The sequence below is a fragment of the Prionailurus viverrinus genome, chromosome D1 (assembly GCF_022837055.1).
Source record: "Prionailurus viverrinus isolate Anna chromosome D1, UM_Priviv_1.0, whole genome shotgun sequence".
Lineage (NCBI taxonomy): Eukaryota > Metazoa > Chordata > Mammalia > Carnivora > Felidae > Prionailurus > Prionailurus viverrinus.
The window spans coordinates 75,921,902-75,943,630 of record NC_062570.1 but is presented as its reverse complement, the minus strand read 5'-3'; the positions used below and the strand labels follow the sequence as shown (position 1 = coordinate 75,943,630).

Genomic DNA, 21,729 nt, shown 5'->3' with positions numbered 1-21,729 from the left:
ATTGCTGGATCATATGGTATTTCACCTTTTAGTTTTTTGAAGAACCTCTATACTGTTTCTCACAGTGGCTATCCTAATTTACATTTCCACCAAGAGTGTACAAGCGTTCCTTTTTCTGCATCCTTAGCAACACTTGTTATTTCTCATCTTTTTGGTACTAGCCATTCTGACGGGTGTGAGGTGATAACTCATGGTTTTGGCATGCATTTCTGTGATAATTAGTGATGTTGAACATCTTTTCAGGTATCTGTTGGCCATCTGTATGTCTTCTTTGGACAAATGTCTGTTCAGGTCCTCTGCCCATTTTTTAATTGGATTATTTGTGGGATTTGTGTGTGTGTGTGTGTGTGTGTGTGTGTGTGTGCATGTGTGTGTGTTCAGTTGTGTAAATTCTTTATATACTTCGGATACTAACCCTTTATCAGATATATCATTTGCAAGTATTTTCTCCCATTCAGTAGATTTCTTTTTTGTTTTGTTGATGGTTTCCTTCACTGTGCAGAAACTTTTTTATTTTGGCGTGGTCCCAGTTGTTTAATTATGCATGTTTCCCTTGCCTCAGGAGATATATCTGGGAAATGTTGCTATGGTCAATTCTAAGAGATTATTGCCTGTATTTTATTTTAGGAATTTTATTGTTCTGAGTCTTACATTTGGTTTTTAAATCCATGTTGAGTCTACTTTTGGATATGGTGTAAGAAAGTGGTCCAGTTTCATTCTTTTGCATTTGTTGAAGAGACTGTCTTTTCCCTATTGTGTATTATTTTTTTAATTAATTAATTAATTAATATATAGAGAGAAAGCGGGGAAGGGGCAGAGCGAGAGGGAGAGAAAGACAATTACAAGCAGGCTCTGCACTGTCAGCATGGAGCCGACGCGGGGCTTGAACTCACCAACTGGGAAATGTGAGATCATGACCTGAGCTGAAATCAAGAGTCAGATGCTTAGCTGACTGAGCCACCCAGGCTGTTGTACATTCTTATCCCCTTTGTCACAGATTAGCTGACCGTATACGCGCGGGTTTAAATTTTTTTTTTTTATGGTGGCAAAATGGCTGTTGCAGTTCTAAGCATCACTTCACATGACAGCATTCATAATAGAAAGTAAGAGGGACAATGGCAAAGGGAACTTTTTTTCACACACGAATCTCTTTTACCTTGGAGGAAAATCCTTCCCAGAAGCCTCCAGCCGACATCTGACGTCTCATTGGACAGAACTGGACCCTTGTGCATCATAGGCAAAGCAGCTGTCAGTTTGGCTTTGGCCAATTATGATCAATTTCTGTGTTTGGGCACATTGTTGCCTGAAGAAAATTGGAACTCTGTTAGTCAAAAAGGGTAGGAGAAGGATTGGGCAGACAACCACCAGGGTCTTCTGCAGCAGCTAAGAACTTAAGTCCTTCTTTCTGTTCCTAACTTTGCCCTTCAATTCTACCTCATCATTGCATTTGGTCTCTCTTCAAAAAACTTCCCTCTTCACACACTAATCAGAAATCTTTCCGTTGACTTTTTGGAAAACTCCTTACCCCTAGGGAAAAGTCTTACGTCAGTTCTAGCCTTTTCTCCTTCTGTTTTACATGACCATCCCTTCCCTCAACCCTGAAGGAGGTAAAGAGGCATCTGTATGACAAATGGGGCAGGTGGGGTGCTCCAGGTATAGGAGAGAGAACTTTGATGCTCTCATTTTTCTCAAGTCCAGGAAGAATCTTTTCAACTCTAAACTTTATAAGTGGGAGTTCACCTCTTCATTCTCGCAATTGTTCTGTTAAGAAATGTTGAATCAAATACTGTCACGCACACACACTTGTCTCCTAATGACAGACACTACCTCTCAGAGGCAGTCCAGTAGAAACCTGGATTCTAATGCCTCTGGGGGTCAGGCAGGTGACAGAAATCAGTGCAGAGGGCTCTGGTGGGGACCCTGGTGAGTCGCAGAATGTGGAGCACACTGAACAGGTTAAGTCCTGTTTGCTCTGCTGATTGTTTCCATGTGGGAATGTAGGTCAGCTTGCCTGGTTTTTAAGAGAAGCTGGAAATATAGAATTTAAGTGCATGTTCCTAATTAAAAAAAAAAAAAACTGGTGAGGACACATATCTGTGGGTGATTGCAGGATTTTAAGCCACTGGGTTTGGAGACCTTGTCTACGTCTCTACCTAGAAGTCTCTATGACATCGCGTATACAGGACCGTGGACACTTCCTCTACTTACCCCAGCTTCTTTAAAATGGTCCCTTTTATGCCCGCCTGGCAAAGAAAGAGGCTCATGGCTGAGTTGTATGTGTCTGAGTAATGACACTCTCAGCCTTTTGTTATCGAAATGGACTTGCAGATTTTTGTTTCTTTCCATTATGTCATAATATATCACCACTAGTATTTCTTTTGATGCGCAGTTTTTTTCTGGACTTAGCCAAAAGGAGCCCCTTGAAGCTGGCTCCGGTGTCCCTTAGATATGTCTCCAATGGTTCTTGAGCACCGGGTTTACCTTGTAATTTTTCTGCGCCATGCCTGAAATCAGCCACTTCTCCAAGAAGCTCAGGTTTATTTTTTCTTAGTGGAGGATGGTATTTAGAAATCAAGATCTGGCTGCTAAGTGTGCTTAGTTGTACGATAGTATCAGTGTTTCTATGCCCTTTCCTTAGAGAGTTTTGGCAAGAAAGGCAAGCCAGCCGGATGGAGGATTGGCATTTCCTGGGCTTTGCTGCCCCCTCGTGGCCACTGTGAAGGGTAATAAGCCACCCATAACCGCAGCCTGCAATGCAGGAGCTGGGAGAGGTCAGCTGTCCCAGGCACATTCTAATTCCCCAGTACCAAGGGGAGGCCACAGTGTGTTTCTGTCCTGCTTCCTGGGCTAGTGGTGATGAGCCACACTAGGAAACCACTGAGCTAGTCTAATCCTTCCATTAGACAAATGAGAAAACCATGGCCCTGAGAGTAGGTGGGACATCTCTAAGGCAGACAGCCAGCGTAGGAGCCAAAGACTCAGGTCTCTCCACCCCGACACTCTTTCCACTGTGTCCTGCCTGAAGCAATCCTGCCAGGCAAGCTAAACCCTGGACTCACCTGCCAACCAGGGTGGGGATCCCTCTGCTGCTACCGTGTCAGGTGGCCCTCCAGCTTTCGCTTGGACTCCCATGAGGATGGTGCACCCACTGTCTTAAAAAGCAGCCTCTTCCCTGTTTGTGACGGTAGGAAGTCTCCACTTGTCCGGAGCCCCGCACGCCTCTCTGCATCCTCCCCTTTTGCACCCAGTTCCAGGCTCTGAGGCCCCACAGCTCCAGCCTCCAACACTGCAGAGATTTCAAGGCCAGAAAAGGCCGAGCCCGGAGGACAAGGAAAATGGAGGAAGGTGCTTCACGGCATTGGCGCGGTCTGCACACATTACCCCGCTGGCTCCTGCAAGACACGTGTGGTTAGTCCCCTTTCACTCAAGGGGGGCTGAGGCCTCGGGAAGTGGCATTCACCTGTCCAAGTTCCCACATCTGTCAGTGTCAAAGGTGTAGGAAAACCACGCCCTCGATTTACGGATTCAGGAACCAACTTCTGAGAATTCAAACCATGAGCCCACGGTGGGACCAGGGTCAAAACCTTCCTCTGTTCATTGTCAAGAGCCACATTCTGGCTTCCCTGCAGCGCTCACTGAATGTGGTGGCCAGGCGGGCCACCTGGAGTAGTGTTTGCTTCCTCAAAACCTCATTTTGCAGTATAACACTCACAGAAAAGAAGGTCACAAAAAACAAAGACACACAGCCCAGTGAACTCTCACAAAGCAACTGCCTGTGGGATCACCATCCAAGTCAAGAAGTCGGATGATGCCAGCAGCCCCGAGGCCCTTTACCCCTGCTGACCCCTGCCCCTGCTCTCTGTATGGTTTTACCATCTACACACGCACCCACCCCTGAATGGTAGTGTGCACTTTATATAAACTGAATCATACTTTTGGCAAACTTCTGCATCTGGCTGCTTTCACTCAACATTCACTCAACATTTATCTACAAATATTTTCACTGCTGTGTGACACAGACCTATCGCGATTTTATTTGTCTTCTATTGACAGTGGACGTGTGTGGATTGTTCCCATGGTTTGTGATGATAGATATTAGAGCTGCTATTAACAATTGTGTGTATATTTCTTTTTTTTTTTTTAATATTTTTTTTCAACGTTTTTTTATTTATTTTTGGGACAGAGAGAGAGCATGAACGGGGGAGGGGCAGAGAGAGAGGGAGACACAGAATTGGAAACAGGCTCCAGGCTCTGAGCCATCAGCCCAGAGCCTGACGCGGGGCTCGAACTCCCGGACCGCGAGATCGTGACCTGGCTGAAGTCGGACGCTTAACCGACTGCACCACCCAGGCGCCCCAATTGTGTGTATATTTCTTTATACATAAATATATGTGTGTGCATTTCTGTTCGGCATATAACTATATCGATCAGCGAGAGTTGCCATCATGAAGTACCACAAACTGGCTGAAAGCAACGGAAATGTATTCTCTTCTATTTTGGAAAGCTGAAAGTCCAAAACTAAGGTCTCAGCAGGGTCAAGTTCCCTTTGAGACGCCAGGTAGAATCTTGCCTCCATCAGTCCTTAGTGCTCCCCGGCTTACAGCTACACCACTCCTGTCTCTGCCTCCATTTCCACATGGCATTCTTCCCTCGTATCTTTACACGATCTTCTTATGAGGACGCCAGTCATACTGCCTTAAGGGCTCACCCTACTCCAGTATGACCTCATCTTAGTCACATCTACAAAGATGCTAGTTCTAAATAAGGTCACATTTGGAGGTTCTGGGGGTGAGGACTTCAACATATCCTTTCATGCATGGGGCACAATTCAATCCATAATAGCAAGTAAGAGTGGAATTGCTGCATTGGCTCATCCGATTCTGAGAAAGGACGGAAGTGTAGATAGCTGAATTGTCCTGTGGTGTCAGGAAGCACAACTGAGCGTAGGGCTGGGACCAAGGTGAGATAAGTGAGCTGTCCGGGGTACAGAGTTTAAGGCAGACTCACTCTCAAGGGTATGCCCTCGCTCCATCATCCTCAAGCAGCCCCGAGGGAAGGAGGAGACAGATGTGACAAGGAAGAGGGAAAGCCAATAAAGAGCTCCTTAACTGCCACTGTGGGCAATTGGGACTCAGTGCCATTGGGAGCTTCAAAACAGCCCTGGAGACCGTGCCTCCCACTTACCCCACAGAAGGATGGGAATGCTGGGTGTTCTTCCACCAACTCCTATACCTTGTTGGTTGCAGGTTGTTCCGCAGGGCATGAAATCTCCCGTGGGCTGCTCTGCACTTGGGCTGAAGAAGCTTCAGTGGCACTGGAGAAGGGTCTCAGACAGGGGAGCAGGGACACTTGGGGGCTTGTGGCGGGATGCCGTCAGCACGCCAGTTGTCCACTGCAGGCTCGGATGAACTCAGGGGTATGGATTGAGGCATCAGCAGTGTCTGCTACAGCTCATGCCTTGCAATGTTCTCACAAAGAGAACAACGTTCTCGCAAGAGAACGTTGCAATGTTCTCTCGCATGTCTCACTCGGTGCATCGAGCCTATTCTGTTGCTGACAGTCCACGGTCATTGCTCGTCACAATCTCTAAAGAGAACACTTCCGGTGGGAGAGTTAGTGGAACATGCTAACAGCTGGTCCTTGGGCCATCACTGATACTCAGCAACTCTTTTCTCAGTCCTGCATTCTGTGCTACCCTCAGCCAGCGCTTCCTTCCTGAAGGGTCGGAGCAACTAACTTGGCCTTGCTGGGCTATGCTGGCTGCAAATGCCCATTCACAGTTATCGCCAGGCAGGGACATACTTGCCCCTGCTCCCATTATGCAGCCCTAGCTCTTCGTGATAATCAGGGTCAGTTACCCTGCCAGCACAGTACCTCCAGTCACTTAGCACCGGAGGTCCCAAGTGGTCCGGTAGCAGAGGTAGTTTTAAATGCAGTGGTAGAAGAGAAGTATCTCTCCTCCCACCTTTCCCTGTCTGCCCACACACACCAGGGACAGGCACCTCTAATTTTGGAGAGCCTAAAGTTGTAGGACAGGAAGCAAAAAATTCCCTAAGCGGGTTGCTGGAGGGGCCACTCCCACTTCCACTCCTCATTCCCCAAACTCATGTATTCTATTTTTAAAATTTTTAATGTTTATTATTTTGAGGGAGAGAGAGAGAGAGTGTGTGAGCAGGGGAGGAGCGGAGAGAGGGGGAGACACAGAATCTGAAGCAGGCTCCAGGCTCTGAGCTGTCAGCACAGGGCCCATCGCGGGGCTCAAACTCGTGAGCGGTGAGATCATGACCTGAGCCGAAGTCGGACGCTTAACCGACTTAACCTGAGCCACCCAGGCGCCCCCCCCCCCCCAACTCACGTATTGGGTGCCAGCAACAGATAATGGACAATGGTTGCAAATGTACTGTTTCCTGGAAAACAATGCTCTAACACAGAATGCCTTTCCCAAGCTGGTGTCCTGAGTCTTTAAGAGGATAGTTCAACCTCCAGCTTTACAGTAGGGATCAGTAGATCCTACTGTCATGAGTCCTTGGTCAAGTTCCCTTCTCCATGAAATAGGTCCTTTGGTCTGAGGTGTTGTTCACAATTCCAAGTAGGAAAGCAAGCATGCATTGGGTTTATTTGGGGAACGTCTATTCTATCTTCTTGAACTATTGTCAGCTTTATAGTCAGTCTTGATATCTGGTAGAGAGATCTCTCAGTTTTCTTCTTCATTGGCTACGCTTCACCATTTGCATTTCAAAATACATTTAAAATCATCTTGTCAATTCTGTAAGACTGTGTTGAGCTTTTGAGTGGGATCTCATCAAACTATAGTCCATTTTGGAAAAACTGACCTCTTTACATTAACTCTTCTAATCCGCACACATAATATGTATCTCCACATTTCTTTGGGTCTTCCCCCATTTCTCCCAACAATGTTTTATATATTTTTGTATAGAAGTCTTTCACATCTTACATTCTTTTCCAAGGTATCAGGTATTTTTGATGCTCTGAAACTGGTACCTTTTCAAACTCTGGCTGCATATAGATATTGATTAAAAAAAAATTTTTTTTTAAGTAGGCTCTACCCTCGATGTGGGGCTTGAACTCACAACCCCAAGATCAGGAGTCACCTGTTCTACTAACTGAGCCAGCCAGGCACCCGTTCAGTTGATTTTTGCGTATTGACTTTGTATCCAGCAAATGTAGCCAACTCATTATTTCTAATAATCTGTGAATTCTTTCAGATTATCTAACTGCATAGTGTCATCTGTGAACAAAAAGGGTAATTTTTTCCTTTCTATTCCTTTTGCTTCACTCCGCTGATTACGGTCTCTACTGTGATATTAAGTGGTGACAGGCACTTGATCTGCCTCCTACACAGGAAAACATTTGACATTTTATAATTAAATACGATTTCCGGGGTGCCTGGCTAGCTTAGTGGGTGGAGCATGTGACTCTCAATCTTGGGGGTGTGAGTGCGAGCCCCATGTTGGGAGTAGGGATTACTTAAAAATTAAAATAAACGATGCTGTCTATAGTTCCTGCTTTTGAATATTCCTTGCAAATATTTAAGACGCGCTGATGGCAGCCTGGTGAGAAACTCCGAATCAGATGACCCAGCCACGCCACATCCAGATTCCTGCTTCACACAAACGGAGAGAAGATGTTCGTTGCCTGAAGCTGCTAAATTCTGAGGGTAATTTGTTACACAGCAATAAGTAACAGGCGCGGAAGGGATGTGTAAACCTCCCCCTCCAAGTCCAGCCTAAGAGACTAGCATCATGTGGCACAAAGGGCGGGGGTTTTAGAACCAGACACACCGAGAACTCCATTTCTACAATACGGTAAGTCCCGTAACGTTACTCAGCCTCAGGTTTCTCCCTGTGAAACGGAGTCAAGAGCGCCCACCTCTTGGAGGTGCTATGACTGTGCGTGATGAAGTGAAGTTCTCGGTACGGCATCCAGCACACAGGAAAGACTTCAATGCACAGCTCCGTTCCTTCTTCCTTTTTGAAGTCCTCCAGCTAATCACGTCCTTTATAAATGCCGACCCCATTTCCTAGAGAACATCAGAAACGATTGTGTAGCCACGGGTAGAATATCTGATGTGGAAACGCTTAGAAACCAGGATATCTAGTTGCCAGACCACTGTGCCAGCTCCCCTTCGTTTTTTTGGACCGGCATTTAAAACTGCCTCTGCTACACATCTGGATTCTCTCTCCCTGGCTGGGCCACTGCGGTGCATTATAGGAGCTGTGCCTTAGGAGTTGGACACCTCACATCGCTAGCAGTTGAGCTAGCTGTGTAGAATCGGGTTCAGAGCAAAACCAAAGGCCTCACTTCAAGCCTTTAAAATTTTTGTTGTTGCTGTTAAACGTGAATGCTAAGGCGTGATATCATCTCCCACCGCCTGTGCTCTGCAATGCACGCCAGCTGCTGCGTGGAATGGGGCCCTTCAGAGGCGGCCCAGAGAGGCAGGATTTGGATTTGGAAGATGAGGCTGAAACTCCCAACTCCCACACCTCTTAGCCGACAGGATCCTTGGCAAGTTGTTTTCTCTGAGCCAGTTTTTTTTTCATTTGTAAAATGGAAGAATATTTACCTCCTCGGGGTCATTTTGCAGGTTATATTGGGGCGCTTGGGAAAGCAAGTTGACCCTTAATAGGTTCTCAATACATTAAAAAAAAAATCTTTCTTGTGCCAAGGAGTTGACCGGGGGTCCAGCTGGAGAATGATATAGCTTGCTGCTCGAGGTGTGGTGTAGGGCCCACAGCACTGGCACCGCCTAGAAGGAGGTTAGAAATTAAGAACCTGGCCCCACTCTGGTCCCACCAAATCAGAATCTTCATTTCCACAAGATCCTCCATGATTCATAAAGGTGGAGAGGAGTCTGGAGTTTTACATTTCCAAAAAGTGCCACACAAGTAGTCACTTAGATGAGAAACTGAGAAGAGGTAGGGTGTTGATGACAGAGCGGCAAAGATAGGTTTGCAAGTGTTTTGGGCTCTCCCTGTTTGCTGTACCCGAGGAAGAATGGCTTCCTGTTGGAATGAAATTGAACTCTGACAAGGACTTGCTCCAGCACAGAAAAGCCAAACCACGAATCTGAATAAATAAGCATCAATTTTATTGAATCATGAATAATTTAAGACTGGTACAATCATCAGCTTTATTCTCTATGACGTGGGGCATGATCTCCAGTAGATCATTGGCAAATCCAAAAACCTCATGACAAATGAAAATTAAATAGGGAGGGAGGGAGGGAAGGAGGAAGGAAACATACCGTACACAAAATACTCAATTCCTAGTTTTCTCTTTAAAAATGGCTAGAAAAAATTCATCAAAATGCAGCACTTTAATCAATTATTTACAATTTCTATGTTACAATGAAAAAATGTACATCTTATAGGACATATTTCATAAACTGCTCCACTGGAAACTAGATTAAAACAGCAAACCTTCCATTTAATATCCACAAAGTTGGATTATTTTTTCCTTTTGAAGTAGATTCACCACGATCAAATTTGAATACACAGAATTTTGAAGTTGAAGCATCAACAGTAAAATAAAAAATGTCCCCAAGACACAACAAATGTCTAGGTAAGTCTCGTTCCTTGTCCCACCCCTACCCCACCCCCAAATTTAAATTAAAAGATATTCCCCTCTCATTTATGGCCTGTATAATTCTTGGCAGTTTGGGAAGAAGACTTTTGGCTTCCATTGGTAACTCAACATAAATGTTGCATAGAATTTCATACATTTCAAGATTAGCCTAACTGTAGAAAAAGGCAAAATGGAAGCATTTTGGACAGGGCCCTAAATGAGTACAAAGTCACTTTGTCAAAGGTGAGTGACACTAAAGTAAAATATGGCCAAAATAAGAATTGTGCATATCAGACAACCCTGCTTCCCGAAACTTTAGGAAGGACACGGAGTTGTGAATCACACAAGGGCTACGCTACTTGAAATCACCAGTCACTAGTCAGGCAGCACCAGGGACAGAGATCTTGGTTCTGAGCCTGGACCCAGTGGGAGGGAAGTCTGTAGGAGAGGGGAGAAGAGAAAGAGAAGGTATCACTAAAAAAGAAAAAAAAAAAAAGTTAAAAAGTTTCAAACAATATTGACAGGTGTCTACTCACAAGGTGACTGGGAAAACTGCCCCCAAGGAGAAGTCCATTTTACCTCCTCCCAAATTCACAGTATGAGCGTGTAAGGTCATCGTTGGGAAACAGATTGAGAAGGACCACTCTTCAGGTTTACCAGAAGGCTCAGGGTGTGGCCCGTGGTCACAGGCTAAATTCATGGTTTCAAATTTTTATGGAAAAAAAACAAAACAAAACAAAACAGAACAAGACACACACACCCAGATGGCTAATGAAGGCTGCGCACGAGAGAGTCTGAGTTTACGGTGAATAAAGCAAGGTCGGCACGGAGAGGTTTTCCGTTCACCAGCTAGTGGGACACATTCTCCTTTTTTTTTTAAGGAGGAAGACAATGGTGTCGTCCAATATCATGTGAGCAGTTTCAGGTCAAGTTCTTGTGATAAGAAAATGAAAGTGTATAGAGATGGACCTTCAGAAATAGGAATGGGAAAGATGGAATAAAAACCCTGATCATTAATAGAGACACCCCCACTGGGGTCCAATAAAGATTCTTTTTATAAAGCAGAAACAAACAACTTAAAGATTTACCACTCTCTGTAAAGAAAATACCAGTATGTTGAAGACGCATACTAGCAGGGTATGTATCAGCAATGTCATGTGAACTTGTAGGAACTTTTGCCTTTTCCTGCACAAGACAGATCATTGTCCAGTCAGAGTGTTAGCTGGAGACTGAGAAGAACCTAAAAAAAAAAAATGCATCTTTTTTTTTTTTCCTTCTTTTTCATGGTCAAACATCCACACAAATGAGTCTTTTGGATGAGAAAAGTCACAGCAACTTGAGTCCTCCTAATGGGTAGATGACTTTTTAGCCCTGTTTGCTGATGGGGAAAACAAAAAATGGACCCCAGGCAGGCACAACACTTGTAAATGAACACGGTTAGTACAAAACCAGTAAGGCATCGCTTTGGGAAGGTCAGCACCGAAGAGGTCAGGCAAGACTCGTCCGGACAGAGGCCGGGGCTTCTGGAAAGGAGCGGCCGCCGGCCCCTTGCTGAGTTGCGTCGCGTTGGTTCTGAGGAAAGTGCAAGTCTTTTGCGAGGTGACCTCAGCACCCCCACCTGAGGCTGGGGCTGGCACGCCTGAGGTGTCAATGTGCGTTCTGAAGCCTCAAGGACGAGAAGGAAAGGCAAGGTCCCGGCTCACCCATGCGTGGAGGATGGGGTCCTGGTCCACCAGGAAGGACACAACCACCCCCCGGCCACAGCAGGAGGCGGCGAGGTGTAAAACGGTGAGGATGGACAACTGAAAAACCAGAACTCAGCAGGACCAAACCGAAACTCAACTCCTGCGGTTCTTTCTTTCACCAAAGGACTGATTCTGACCGAAGGGGGGGCTGGGGTTGGGGGTGGGGGGAAATCTTCAAAATCAAAGAGTCAGAAAGGGAGAAACTCAACCTCACTGGCAAAGGGGTAACCAGTTCTCCAAAATAGACCAACTCTCACTGTACACAGTGTTTGCAGAAAGAAAAACCTGATTCATTTCTAGAGAAGGAGGAAGTAGACACGTGCTGTCTGCGTCGCGGTCACATCGGCTCGCGCTCGCTCCGCTCACGCGTAGGGATCGACTGGAGGCTGACGGATCTGAAAGGTGTGGTTGAACTTGAACAGGCAAAATACCTCTCGGGTAAGGAGAGCACCATTTAAAAAAGCAAAACAAAACAGCAAGCGCGCTTTGCTTTTCCCTAAGGTTTCCCTGTGTTGTAGCTCTGTAGTGCCCTAGTTAACACAGTTCTCTTCTGGGGTCGGCGGGGACGAAGGCGGGGAGGCAGATGCGGGGGTGCTTGGCGACACCACCCGGTTGCGGTTTCTGGGCTGAGTGGAAGCTACGGAGTCCACATTTCCAGCTTGGTTCCGGCCTCTTCTGCCCTGGGCAGCTCCTTGGCAGGATGCTGTTTGGTTTCAGAGCTTCTAGTGGGTTCTTGGTTTCCTTTTTTTTTTTTTTTTCCTTTTATAATCTTTTCATTTCAACGGTGACGATCCTTTCCCGAGAAGTGTCTTCAGTGTCTTAGGGAGGTCACAGCAACAAGGCAAACGATAATTAAAATAAACGGAAGATAGTGCAGTTCTCACTGTGGAAGGAAGCGGTCCCAAGGCGGCCGGCCCGGGAGGCCTGCACCCGGGGCCAAGGCTGGAGGATGAGGGGTCTGGGTATCCCTGCAGCTCTCACACTGTGGCCGGGGGGGCTGGCTCAGGAGGGCATGTTCAGGATGGTGCAGGGGACTCAGGTGGAGCAGGGCAAGGATGGGGGGAGGTGGGCGGGCTCCATGGCTGGCCCCTGTCACAGAGTAGACTCTAGGGACGAGTCCAGGATATCATCGTGATGGCTGTTGCTGTTGGAGTCGCTGTCATAGCTCTGGGGGCTGGAGTAGTTGGCCGCCTCCTGCAGCCTCATCAGCATGTTCATCTGGGGAGAGAGGGACAGCATGAGCAGCTTTCAGTCTGGCAGCTGCCCACCTCTGGCCTTTTCCAAGCTCACGCTACCCCCTCCACACTCGCTCCGGGTTGCCGCCCATAGTGGGGGCTGTGGACACAGGTGTGGGGTATGGGCCAGGCTTCCAGGGTTCAAATCCTGTCTTTACCACTTACCAGTTGCATAAGCATGGGTAAGTTACTTAACCTTTTTGTGCCTTAGTTTCTTCACTGGCCACAGGCGAACAATAATCGTACCTGTCCCACAACGTTATGGTGTGGATTGAGTTCACATATGTAGAGCACAGAAAACAAAACAGGAAGTCGTCTATGAATACAGGATTTATTTTTTATTTGGAAGGGACACACTTTACTCAAACACGGGCCTCAAACTGGATAAAGATGCCAGTCCAGCGTCTCTGTTGCTGACATATGACGCACACGGCTCCCCATTCAGGGAGCATCCAGCCCATGGGTGCATCTGGCTCTGGCCAGAGGGCAGCCCAGAGCCGGCCGTATGCCCGCTCCTGTCAAGGCTGCCACAGGAGAGAAAGGTCAGCACCGGTTACAAGCAGAGCCACGAGGCACAGAGAAACCTGGATTCCAAGTCAGAGAACTCCGAACAATTACCTAAGATACCTGAGCCACCAGTTCCTCATCGATAGAGTGGAGAGAACAATAGCGCCTGTATCTCAGAGGGTTGAAATAGGGAACAAGATGACGTGATGTGCATCAGACCCTCAGAATAGGGCCTGGCGCCTGGTTAAGTGCTCAATAAACGAGATCTGCAAGTGCCATCCTTTGCGTTAAAGAGCTTGAAGGGTGTTCCTCCAACCTTCCCTGGTCTATACTCTATTGGTCATTTGTTTAGGAGTGAAGGGGGGAATTGGGAACTTACTTGCAACCGTCAATTGGGTATTTTATGTTCTATGTAGCAAGTAAGTTAGAAAGTAGGGTCTCTCTGAGCTAAGGCCAGGACGTGATGCAGCTGGGCAGGAAATCCAGCTGCTTCCTCGCCAGCTGGCCCTCAGGATGCTGTGCGGCGTCCTAGGGTGAGCCAGGGCACGGGAACACCATCTGCTGGTGCCTACCCGCAAAGCGGCGAGGGGGGAAGAGATGGAGCTGTGGCACCATGGACGATCCTTTGCGGCCGTGATTCCTCACTCATCAACCCACCCCCGGACCCCCTGGCACTTAACAGCAGGTGTTCTGGAGCAAAAACCAGTCAGTCCTGTTCTCTTGGAGGTCTCAGTCTCATGAGGGAGACAGACCAGGACACAAGAGAGCTATTCTAACAGAGATCTCTGGCACTGGGCAAGGAGAAACAGCAACTATAAAGTGGGGGGAACGGAGCTGGCACAACTCCCTTCTGAGGGCCCGGGGTTGGAGGGAGAATTCTGGGTAACTGTTCCAAGAGCTCCAGGTTTTACCTAAATCCCCTCAGGTTTAATCAGGGACACAAATACTCCTGGGTAAGAAAAGAGGGTCTGGGGATGAGGGAGCCATTCTTTCCTCTAGATATCTCCTAAGTTCTCTTCTATTCCTGAGGGAAGATCTCATGAGCCTGCAGCCACAAAAAGCTCGCCACTGACTCTGGTTTTCAGCCATCGTTAATGTTAGAAGCGGCTTCTTCAAGCCGAAACCTTTCTTCTGCAACACTGTTGTTTGTCAACGCTGTAAATGAGGTCGTGCATATAACAAATAATAACACCATTTAGAACAGAGGTCCTGTTTAAAAAGTCTCCACAGGACCACAGCTCCTTGCTGCCAGTCGGGAGGATGGCAGACAAGCCAAAGCAGCTATTGTTATTTTTATCTAGCAAATCAGTTAGTCATCAGGCATAGAACAACACGTTAGCTGCCTTTTAATCCTGCTGCATCCCTTATGAATATGTTCTTTCATTAAGTAATGCAAGTAATATTCTCTGCTGTGTTTTTCCTTTTGCCTTAGCTGCCAAGGTAGCTCAAGGGTAAACTGAAGGCATGATAATGGTCATTTAAGTATGGGAGGCTCTGGGATATGTGCTTCCACCTTCTTTTATGGAGCTTTTGATTTATTAGATGTAATTTCGCAGCAGGACTATGTACAGGTCTCATAGGCAGGGAACACTGTAATTATAGTGTTATCGTCTCTGGTCCAGGTTCTTCTCAAAGGACCTTCATTTGCTTTAGCAGTGGTGGGGGTAAATAAGAAACTCAGGCAGTGTTAAAGGCTTAACTCATATCATTGGCCTTGGGACCCATATTCAGGCCTCCCTGTCCTTTGCGAGTCCTTCCTGCCCTCAAACCTCTCCCTGCCTGTGCTCCTGATCAGTTGGCTTGGGCTTCTGCTCCTTAGGAATCTCCCCGCCTCTGCCCCGTTACTAGGGGGAGAGATAAATGGAGAAGGACAGTACTTGATAAAGGTGGCACTCAAATCAGAAGGCAAAGAGTGGTACGGGGATGTTTGCAGGGAGGGGGATCAAATTCTTAACCTTTTACCTTATACCAGAACACATTTCAGAGGGTTAAAGGACAGTGAAAAACTGACACCATGGAAGAAAATATTGGCAAAAAGGTGACTAATCTTGGGATGGGTCTGGCCTTCCAAAGCAAGACCCGGGCTCGGTCATGTCTGTATTCCCAGCATGCCTTGCATGATGACGGATACACAGTAAGTGCTCTGGGAGCCGAGGACTCACCAGCGGGTCTCCTTCAGCGTCACTGGGGGGCACCTGCTTGCTCGCAGACCCTTCCCGAGGTATGGAGTAGCCATCAAAGCCGACGTCCTCAGGCCGGAGCTGCAGCAGGGGAGGCCACTCGTGTTGCTGTGGGCTGGCTGCCCAGGGGTAGGTCTCCATCACCCACTTGGCAGGATCCTCCCAGGGGGCCCGCCTTCCGTAGAGCTGAAAACAGGCAAAGAAGGAATAGTCTGGGTGTGGCTGGAGACCTCTTCTGCAGGCCTGGTGTGTCAGTCATCTGAAAAACTCCTCAAGCCCAGCGTTATGCCTTCCCTGGTGGCACAATTCCACTTCCAGAATTCTACCTTAAGGAGGTCACCCGAGGCACACACAGCTCGATGTATGTACTAAGACTGAAGGCAACATGACTTGGTGGGGGGAGGGGATGAGGGTCGAAGGCGCCAACTTCGGAGTTCGGCTGACCTGGGTTCACCTCTTAGCTCTGCCACTGCCTCACCGTGTCACCCTAAGCTTTAAGCTTTGCTGACCTAATCTGAAAAGTAGCCACCTGGGGTGGGGGAACGACCACCATGTAATTTGAAGCGTTTGCCAATTTCTGTGGTATAAATAGACCTACTACGGCCAATTTCAAACTACCAGTATGGTATCACTGAACCTGGAGTTGGAAGGAGGTGCTGACCATCAGCTCACACAGGCCGGTTCTAGTATCCCATTCGGTACACCCCTCTGCAAAGATGACCTCCCACACAGATTGAGTGCTGGGCATCAACACCACGGGAGGGGTCGCAAACAGCCCTGGTTTGAGAAAACCCCATTTCCTGAAGCAGGTCGGACTCTCCGAGGCCCTCTATAGCAGCGCTGGTCACTTTCAAAACAGCAGACTGTTAACAGAGGTTACACATGGGCGTTGGAATTTTAAATCTCTCTCTCATGTATCCTTCCAAACTAACAACTAATTTGCTCTTAAAACAGAAAACTACACGAGCAATTCAAGGCCTTTTCTTAAGCCTTAAATACTGATACAACTATTCTAGTGATTTTCAAAAATATTTATTTGTTTATTTCTTTATTTATTTAGGGAGAGTGAGTGGGTGTGGGTGTCAGCAAGCATGCGAGCAGGGGAGGGGCAGAGAGGGAGGGGCAGAGAATCCCAAGCAGGCCATGTGCTGTCAGTGCCGAGCCTGACGTGGGGCTCGATCCCACGAATCGTGAGATCATGGCCTGAGCCGAAATCTCGTGTTGGACGCTTAACAGGTTGAGCCGCCCAGGCAGGCGCCCCCTCCAGTGACTTCTACAAGCAATGTCAAGAGACACATATACTCTTTCAAGGACAGAAGCCCAGGCTGCAGCACCTCCCAAGGCCGGGCTCTGAATGTGGCACGGCTAGGTGTCATCTCCATCCTTTCTCTGTAATGCTGGCACCGCGGCCACATCTCATAGGTTATGGTGTGCCAGCGGTGCTTTACGAACATCTTGTTTAACTACCATGTGCTTCCCAGGGACGACCCTACGACTCGAGTCTCCCAGATGACAGGACAGGCCCAGAGAGGAAAGACAGCAGAACTGGAGTCCAAGTCTGTCTGCGTCCACGCAGCACTGAGTCTAAGGAGATGGGGTAGATGTGCTCGCCCAGCGTGGTGCCGGCTGTGGCTCTGGAAGACGCCCTCTTCTCCAGGGGACCACGGGTATAAAGACCGAAGACTCCTGAACCACAATGGCGCAGGGGGCACCGGAGTGAAACTGCACCCAGCCCCCAGCCTGTCTGCTCCCTCTGCTCTCCCAGTGGAGAGGGGAGAGAGGACTGGCTAAGAGAACAGAGCTGAGCTCTGACAAAACCACATCTACACAAGTCATAGGTTGCCCCGGCTGGAAGGAACTGGTGTCACCTAGACTCATTGACTGGATGGGGAAGTCAGGGCCTAGACAGAAGCACCAGTTGTGGAAGGTTATGGAGCGGAGCTGGATCAGACCTAGGACCTCAGTTTCCTTGTCTGGGCCTTTTCCCTCTCCAGCCCTCCTGAATGACTCCACTCTGAACCCCTCGGATCAGCGAGAGCCACGTGACTCAGCCAAACCCGGAGCAGAGAGATGCAGACCAGATTGTCCACCAGACAAGGACATGTCAACTTGGCTGACTCACCATTGCCTAAGGCACCTGTGACCTTTACGTATGATTTGCCGGGAAGCCGCCCGCCCTGCGTGCAGGGCAGAGGCGCTTACCCATCTCTCCCCGTCAGCCACTGACTCCTTCTGCACTCAGCACACACAGACACAACCTGCTATGACCTCACTGCTTTCTCAGACGCTAGCACCCCTCCCGTCTAGCGCTCTGACCCTGCCTGTCACTCAACCTTCCTTAACCCTGGGGCAATGGTGCGTCTCGAGCCTGAGCATTCAGTCTGGTGTTCTTTTTTTTTTTTTTTTAAATTTTTTTTTTCAACGTTTATTTATTTTTGGGACAGAGAGAGACAGAGCATGAACAGGGGAGGGGCAGAGAGAGAGGGAGACACAGAATCGGAAACAGGCTCCAGGCTCTGAGCCATCAGCCCAGAGCCCGACGCGGGGCTCGAACTCACAGACCGCGAGATCGTGACCTGGCTGAAGTCGGACGCTTAACCGACTGCGCCACCCAGGCGCCCCCAGTCTGGTGTTCTAAAGGCAACTCATAGTCTGAGCGAGAAGGGATCACTTGAAGGAAAGTGTGTGTGTACACGTGCGTGCATGCCGGGGAGGGAGGGAACACACCCGCATGTGGGGGGTATTTAGAACTGAAGAAGGTTGGTCTCGATTAGAAACATTCCTGCAATTTTTAGAAGCTTCTCCCTCCAAAGGGAGGATTGGACCAGCTTTCCCAAGCCAGACCTCCTGGATGAGGCTGAACCAGACCCTTACTTCTGGAGCCAGTCTGGAGGAGGAGAGGCTCCGGGCTGCAGAGCAACAGAGGCCGGGATGTGGAGCTCATCAAGCCCTTAGACATAATATGGCCCAGTGGTTTTTCAAATATTTACTCTTCCCCACCACCGAGGAATCTGAGCACCTTCTGGGCTCCACAGAAGACCGCTGGAGAAAATACGAGAAAATACTTCTAGTCTAAGCTTTTCAGATCACAGACAGGGAACCTGAGGCTTACAGACAGGAGACTTGTCCAGGGTCTCAGAGCAGATTGGGCCATCTGATAAATGGCCCAAAGCTCTCCCCCCCGGGGCCACCAGAGGGACGCAGGTCTTCTGAGCTGCTCTGTAGACTTGGGACACTTTGGCAAATGTTAACAGTGACAGCTCCAAAGGGTAACAGGACTGAGAACTGAGTCATAAGACAAATGTACATCAGGCACATGTGAACATCATCTGCGAGAACAGAAAATATTTTTACAAGCCTCCACACTTGCCACTAGACATGTTCAAGACCAGGTGATGAATGGTTGGGTAAGTACGGTGGCAAGCACAGGAATTATCATAAAAGCTCCTCGGCCCCACTGCAGAGCCCCGAGGCAGCTCTGGGAAGCAGCAGAGACAGATGGAAAGAGAGACAGACAGATGGGCCATGCACTTGCCCCAAGGCAGGGAGGAGCCTGCCGTGCTCACTGGCTCAGGAACTATGGGCCGAGACACTGGGAACTAAAAGCTGGGCCTCTGTGAGCCTTCTGACTCTGCAGCGCACTCCCCTCATGGCCATGACACTCACTCTGCGGGGACAGGTGAGGAGCCGATGACCCCACACGGCGCCCAGCACACAGTAAGTGTGGACTCAAGGTAACACGAAGGACAGTAGGGAATCAAACTTTTTTTAAGATAGAGGAATCCTTGGGGCACCTGGGCGGCTCAGTTGGTTAAGTGTCCGACTTCGGTTCAGGTCAGGATCTTGCAGCCCATGAGTTTGAGCTCCGCATCGGGCTCTGTGTGGACAGCTCAGAGCCTGGAGCCTGCTTTAGATTCTGTGTCGTCTTCTCTCTCTCTGCCCTTCCCCTGCTTGTGCTCTCTCTCAAAAATAAACATTTAAAAAAAAAATCGAGGAATCCTTTTGTCACATGCCATCTCACGTAGAAAACCATTGTATAAAACACAACACTTTGTTCCCTGAGCCACCTGAGGCTTCTGGGAGTTATGGGGGTCCTCGAGACAGCCTGAAAATCAGAGAAGTAATGGAGGGGTCAGCCAGACCCGGCTCTAACGCTGGTGCATCATACCCCACTGTGTGAACCTGGGTAACAGTCAAAAACTCTTGTGAGCCTGGTCTCGTTTATGAGGTATACTCGCTGAGCTGTTAGAACTAAATGAGAGCGTGCACATCAGGCCCCTCGCACGGTGCCCAGCAAGTAGCAGGCCCTCAATAAACGTCAGCAGACTTTTCCTTCAAAACCAGAGGCATGAGGAACACGCCAGGTTTCCTCATGAACCAGCAGATTCTGTGGGTTTTCCTTTGGCTCCTCAGGATGAGGTCACAGGCAAGATGGCTCACTTTTGAGCAATTTGGTAAAATGAAAATGCTAACTCTGGCTGCCTCCCCCTGGTAGCTCCCACACTCTTAAAAGATTGTCTTTTAAATGACCTCACAGGGGCGCCTGGGTGGCTCAGTCGGTTGAGTGTCCGACTTCGGCTCAGGTCATGATCTTGTGGTTCACGAGTTCGAGCTCCAGGTCGGGCTCTGTGCTGACAGCTCGGAGCCTGGAGCCTGCTTCCAATTCTGTGTCTCCCTCTCTCTCTGACCCTCCCCCCATTCATGCTCTGTCTCTTTCTCAAAAATAAATAAACGTTAAAAAAAATTAAAAAAAAATAAATGGCCTCACAGCACAGAGAAGCAATGACTTTTCTTGGCTCATACTGAACTGGTGAGTCCCATCAGATGGTGGCATGTCTCTGTTCCTTGCCCCAATGGACTGTTCTATAGCCGTCCCCAAATTCTTTCAACCTGTTGCCTCCTCACTCTCGGTGGGAAAGAGACCAAGTGTTCCTTCACAGTGAGCTCCAGGAAGGGATGGGAGTTCAGACTCCACCTTTACAGCCATGCCCAGAAGGCCTTCTCTGAAATTCAGGTCCAAGGGAGCAGCGTCTTGGCATATCCATCCTTGGTGAGGACAAAGGGCCAGCTGATGTGTATGTGGTCCGGGGCTGCACGGCCTTCCCACTGCTGGTTTGTGCCTCCTCGGGCAAAGGAGGCCCTTACCCAACAGAGCCCATGGGTTCTTCCAAGCACACTCTGAAGTTACTCCCCATCCCTCATCACAAGACAGATTTGGAGCAAAGAAGCAGCAAATGGACAACTGACAGGTGAGGCAAGAATAAGAGGAAACGGTACACTTCCTCCACTTCTAACTCCCCTGCTGCTTTTCAGCAGTGTGGGTCTCCCAGAGGTGCAGGGGACATCACAGCCCCCGGAGGCCCCTGATGGAGAACAGAGAGGGGCTTCTGAAACGAAACAGGCGTCAGGAATCCAGCATGTAGGAAGATGCTTCTACGGGCCCCACAAAACAGGAGTGACTGTGTGGCTGCTTGGGTGTGTGGTGCTAACAGATCATGGGAATAAAGGCTTCGTCCTGAACGCCTCTGAAACCGTAGGTGCTGCTGCACGTTACAAAGCAGCCAGGCTCAGCCAAACGTACAGAAGGGACGAGCACAGACCGCAGCCGTTAATGGGCTTTACCCCATACGTGCATGTAGGCGTGCCCCTCCCACACCCTCCACAGGCTCACGACAGCACCTTGTGTCTCCCGTTGCCCAGTACGGAGGACACCGAGGAGCCCCTGGGAACACGGCTGGTTCAGTTGTGCCTGATGCCTGCTGTTAACTCAGCAAGAAAGCTGCAGGGGCCTCCAGGCTCAACAGGGGCACCACTGCAAGCTTCAATTTACTGCTCAGCCCCTGGCATTCAAGGCTGGGCTGAATGAGCAGTAAAGCGTGTTGCCTTCCTGCCGCGGCAGGGCCAGGACTTGCAGCCTTGTGGGCCCCAGGGTCACCCGGGAGGGGTCCTGGGACAGGTATAAGTGCATGGGGTCGAGGCCTCAGAACCTGGAATTTGAGCCAGAGGCCTGGACTCCAATCCCAGATTCCTCAAGTTTCACTTTTATATTCTTGGGCAAGTCGTTTATTCCCTTTGAGCCTCGACTGTCCTCTTCTGAAAAATGAAGACCCAAAAACAAATGTTTTCTGCTCAAGTCCCGTGACCAATGCCGGGCTTGGATCAAACAGCAGACAGGAGAATACTTTGCAAACTGTGAAGTGCTACACACAGGTATGCTTCCATTTCTTGTGCACTGTGCTGAGCACTTGCCGGCCATGACCGCATTTAGCGCTCGCAATAACCCTTCGTGGCAGAGGATTATCATTCTCCTCTTCCATCAGTGAGGGCACTGTGGCACAGAGGCTGAACAACTTGCCTGGGGTCACACATAACAGTGGCAGGGCCCGGATTTACAGCTCAGTGTGTGTCCCACTCTGTGCTGGACTGATGGCCTCGCCGGTGAGGCGTTGGCACCCCACATCAGACCCCTAGAGGAAG

At 48.9% G+C, this 21,729-nt stretch overlaps 1 protein-coding gene across 10 annotated transcripts in view; it reads right to left on the bottom strand.

Moving 5' to 3' along the window:
• Positions 1 to 9,086: 9,086 nt before the first annotated feature.
• The window catches only part of NAV2 (neuron navigator 2), a 741,507-nt gene continuing 728,864 nt past the window's right edge, over positions 9,087 to 21,729 (bottom strand). For all 10 annotated transcript variants that reach the window (XM_047878314.1, XM_047878316.1, XM_047878307.1 and 7 more), the window contains 2 exons: positions 15,235 to 15,438; positions 9,087 to 12,548 (listed from right to left, as the gene is read on the bottom strand). In XM_047878314.1, the coding sequence (XP_047734270.1) occupies positions 12,423 to 12,548; positions 15,235 to 15,438 (330 nt within the window). In that variant the 3' untranslated portion in view covers positions 9,087 to 12,422. The remainder of the gene's footprint in view (positions 12,549 to 15,234; positions 15,439 to 21,729) is intronic.